A 3658-nucleotide genomic window follows, 5' to 3' on the forward strand; every position below is an offset into this window, starting at 1 on the left:
GATCTGTCATACATCTCTTCTGTGCTCACTTCAGCCAGGACAACTATTTCTGAGTTGATGCCTAACAACTTTGGACTACTCTCTGCAGAAATGCTCTTAGCACAGACACAGATTTCTTCATGGAAATTGAGCTTATCACTGTCATTTTGGTGCAACTTGCTCCAGCACTGCAATGATCAATGCTTGTTAAATGTTACATGAAAACAAGCACGTCAGGGACGGCTAAAAAAGTTGTGTCAGGATCCTACCATCAGGCTGCCAGTTCAAATACTTTCAGAGAGGTTTTTGTAAAACAATAAAGCAGGTTAAAATGCCATACTTAATAAATGTAAATTACCCATTAAGAACATAGTTTACAAATGAGTACAGTATTAACCGAGCCACCATGTTAAAAATCTGCTTTGCCAACTAAAATTAGCGATCCACGGTTATCCACTCTTTTCTATCATTAACAGAGGAGCGATTAGCTAAAGCAGAAATTTGGTTTCAGTAGGCACAAAGAATTGTGCTGTTTAAACCTGTTGCCCATCATGAACTTAAGTCTTCTTAAAAATAGCTTTAGTCACTTTTATTGGTATAAACACCTAAATTGAGATCTAACAGCAAATAAGGATTGTGCTTGTCCATAATAACCTCAGCTGTGAAATCTACTCAGACACAAGACATACAACCTTCCACATACACAAGTTATTCGTCAGCAAAGCAAAATGCTGCCATTCTGAAACAATTACATACAGTAAAGGTTTTCAATATTTTATTAAAGAAAACAGTCAAAATGTACAAGTATTACCCAGGTTTGTAGATAACTTCCTATAAAGGCAGTAAAATATGAATTTCAATCTAGGTTTTAAAAACTGCTATAGTTGATTATTTTTAAAGTTGATATTTTAAAATCACGTTTCACAAATAGTTCTGAAATATTACCAAATGAATAGTGCAACAAGAAAATTGAAATTAGTTCTACACTGACTGCATGTCAAGCAAAAGTTATAAGTAACTGCTTCAAATACTCAAACCATTTGAGAATGAATGAACCCAACAGCTCCCACCAAAAACTGACTTCTGACCACATTAGGAACGTCCTCTTCTTGTTCTTCACTTAAAATCAAATAATAATAAAACAACACCTCTTGAGGTCATCAAAAATAACTTTAGTATAAAATTGTCTCGGCCCTTATCAAATATTACATGAGTAAAACTGTTAAGCCTTTATCAAAACAGACAGGAATAGGAAAACAAAAAAAAAATGTCATGGCCTTAATCCGTATCTGTTGGAATCATGTCTAGAAACGTTAGAAGCAAGACCAGAAACTCGGAGCCCTGTTTTGTTTTTAAAAACCACACAATCACAAAGAAAAACAGCTTCTTACTGCCTAAGGTTTGGGGGTGTTCTGCTCAAGTACCTGCTCCCATAGACAGCAACCTTTTATGTTCTGAAGAGAACATACGCAAAATATAGAAAAATAAATAAAATAGCTTCTTACAGCCTAAGGTTTGGGTGCTGGGTGGTGGTTTAGTATGTCCCCCACAGGTCACACTCTCTTGAGATCATATGCAGAAACATGGAAAATTATATCCATCTTTCTTTTTTAGAAAGAGAAAAGCCCCCCTACATCCCAAAGCTCTTGACATCGCAAAGGATGGTGCCCTGGGTGCTCTGGATGCTTTGGCAGCATGGGAAGTGGGCTCGGAGACAGACCCTGAGCTCCTTGTTGAAGATGAAGCAGAGGATGGGGTTGACCCCTGCCTGGGCAAACGTCATCCAGACGGAGGTGGTCAGGTAAACCTGGGGGATGGAGCTGGCCTTAATGAAGACCCGCAGGTAGCAGGCCACAATGTAGGGGGACCAGAGGAGCAGGAAGAGCAAGGTGATCATGTAGAACATCTTGCAGAGCCTTTTCTCCATCTTAAACTCCTCCAGCACCAGCAGCCTCTTGATCTGGCTGTGGGTAGCCTGCCTTATGCCCACGAGGGTGGGCGGCGTGGGCCCCCTGCCAAACCCAGCCGTCCAGTTTGCAGCTGCTTGGCCAGTGGCTCCCGGCCCGTGGAAAGTCCAGTTTTGGCTGATGGCCGGTACCAGCTGGGCCGGCTTCATCTTGCGGTGGCCGTGGATGAAGAAGAGCAGCTTGATGTAGACCAGGTGGGTGGCGGCGATGACGGCCGCCAGCATGAGCATGAAGCCCAGCGTGTCGTTGGCCTTGACGTAGCGGTGCTCAAAGATGCACTGCTCCTCCTCCCGGATGAACTTGTAGGTGCCCACGTCGAAGACGGGGGGGAAGGCCATGGCCATGGAGAGGGTCCACACCATGCACACCACAGCCAGGCAGGTCCAGCCCGTCATGCGCTTGGCATAGAAGCGGTGGTGGGCGATGGCCATGTAGCGCGTGACCCCCACGCAGAAGAGCAGGAAGGCGGCGTGGAAGCAGAAGAGCACGGCCAGAAAGGCCAGCACCTTGCAGCTGAGGGGCCCGTGGGGCCAGGCGGCCCCGCTGCGCACCGACAGCATGACGAAGGGGAAGCAGGCCAGCGAGCGGAGCCCGTCGGCCAGGCAGAGGTCCAGCAGCAGGTAGTACGGGGCGCGGTGCAGGTGCCGGTCCTTGAGGATGAGCCAGGCGAAGAGCACGTTGCCCGCCAGGCTCACGCAGAGGATCAAGCCCAGGGTGGCCAGCTTCAGCCCGGAGGCGCTCAGCAGGCCGCCGGCGCTGGGCAGGTGCGGGCTGCTGCTGCTCCCCAGCTCGCTGCTGTTCGCCATCGGGTCCTTCCTCCTCCTCCTCCTCCTCCTCCTCCTCCTCCTCCTCGGCGGCGCCGCGCTGGCAGGGCCGGGCTCTCAGCGCCGGGGCAGCGCGCCGGGGCCGAGGGCCGCGCCGCCCGGCGCCCCCATGCCCGCCGCCGCCGTCCTCCCCCCGCCGCCAACGCCGCCGCCGCCGCCGCCCCGGCGACGCGGGGCGCTGCCGCCGCGCTCCCCGCGGGCCATGCGGCTCCCCCGCCCCGCGGCCGCGCTAGGGCCGCGCCCGGCGCCGCCGCCGCCCCATGGGGATGGGGGATGCGCTGGGGGGGCGAGGCGCGGAGCGGCGCGGAGCCACCCCCTTACCGCCGGCGAGCTGCTCCTCCGCGCCGGGCGAGGGGCCGGCCGAGCCTGCGCACAGCGGCGGCGGCTCTGCCCAGCTCCCGCCGAGGACAATGGGGTAAATCCCCCCTCCTTCCTCCCTTCCCTTCCCTTCCCTTCCCTTCCCTCTCCTCCCCTCCCCTCCCCTCCCTCCTCCCCTCCGCCCTGCCTCCGCCCCCCGCGCAGCCCGGCCCCTGCGGAGCGCGGGGCTGAGTCAGGCGCGCAGCGGCGCGGAGCGGCGCGGAGGTCCCGCTGCCGCAGCGGGGCTGGGAGCGGAGCCGGGGGCCCCGCCGCTCCCCGCCCTTCTCCCGCCGCCGCCGCCGCGGGGCGGAGCGGGGGGGATGTTGCGGCGGGGGTGGGTGCCGAGGTGGGGCTCGGAGGCATCCGGGGTGAGCGCGGGCATCCCTGCGGGGTGGGGTGGGGTGTCCGGCCGCTGCTGCCGTCCCGCTGCCGCGTGGCCCCGGAGAGCCCCCGCGTCCCCTTCTGGAGGCGGAGGGGTGAAGCCGTTTATAGCTTATGGAGCTGATGTATGTGTGTGCGTGACACAGGTGT

At 55.2% G+C, this 3658-nt stretch overlaps 1 protein-coding gene across 1 annotated transcript; it reads right to left on the reverse strand.

Annotated features, from left to right (window-relative positions):
* Positions 1–562: 562 nt before the first annotated feature.
* GPR27 (G protein-coupled receptor 27) lies at positions 563–3187 on the reverse strand. The gene has a single exon (XM_075513972.1). The coding sequence runs from the start codon at positions 2750–2752 to the stop codon at positions 1610–1612; it is 1143 nt and encodes a 380-aa protein (XP_075370087.1). The 5' UTR covers positions 2753–3187; the 3' UTR covers positions 563–1609.
* Positions 3188–3658: the final 471 nt, after the last annotated feature.

Source organism: Mycteria americana, chromosome 11 (genome assembly GCF_035582795.1).
Source record: "Mycteria americana isolate JAX WOST 10 ecotype Jacksonville Zoo and Gardens chromosome 11, USCA_MyAme_1.0, whole genome shotgun sequence".
Classification (NCBI taxonomy): domain Eukaryota; kingdom Metazoa; phylum Chordata; class Aves; order Ciconiiformes; family Ciconiidae; genus Mycteria; species Mycteria americana.

Excerpts from the sequence above, each read along its gene's own strand:
- GPR27 (XM_075513972.1), bottom strand. The coding sequence starts at position 2,752 with ATGGCGAACAGCAGCGAGCTGGGGAGCAGCAGCAGCCCGCACCTGCCC.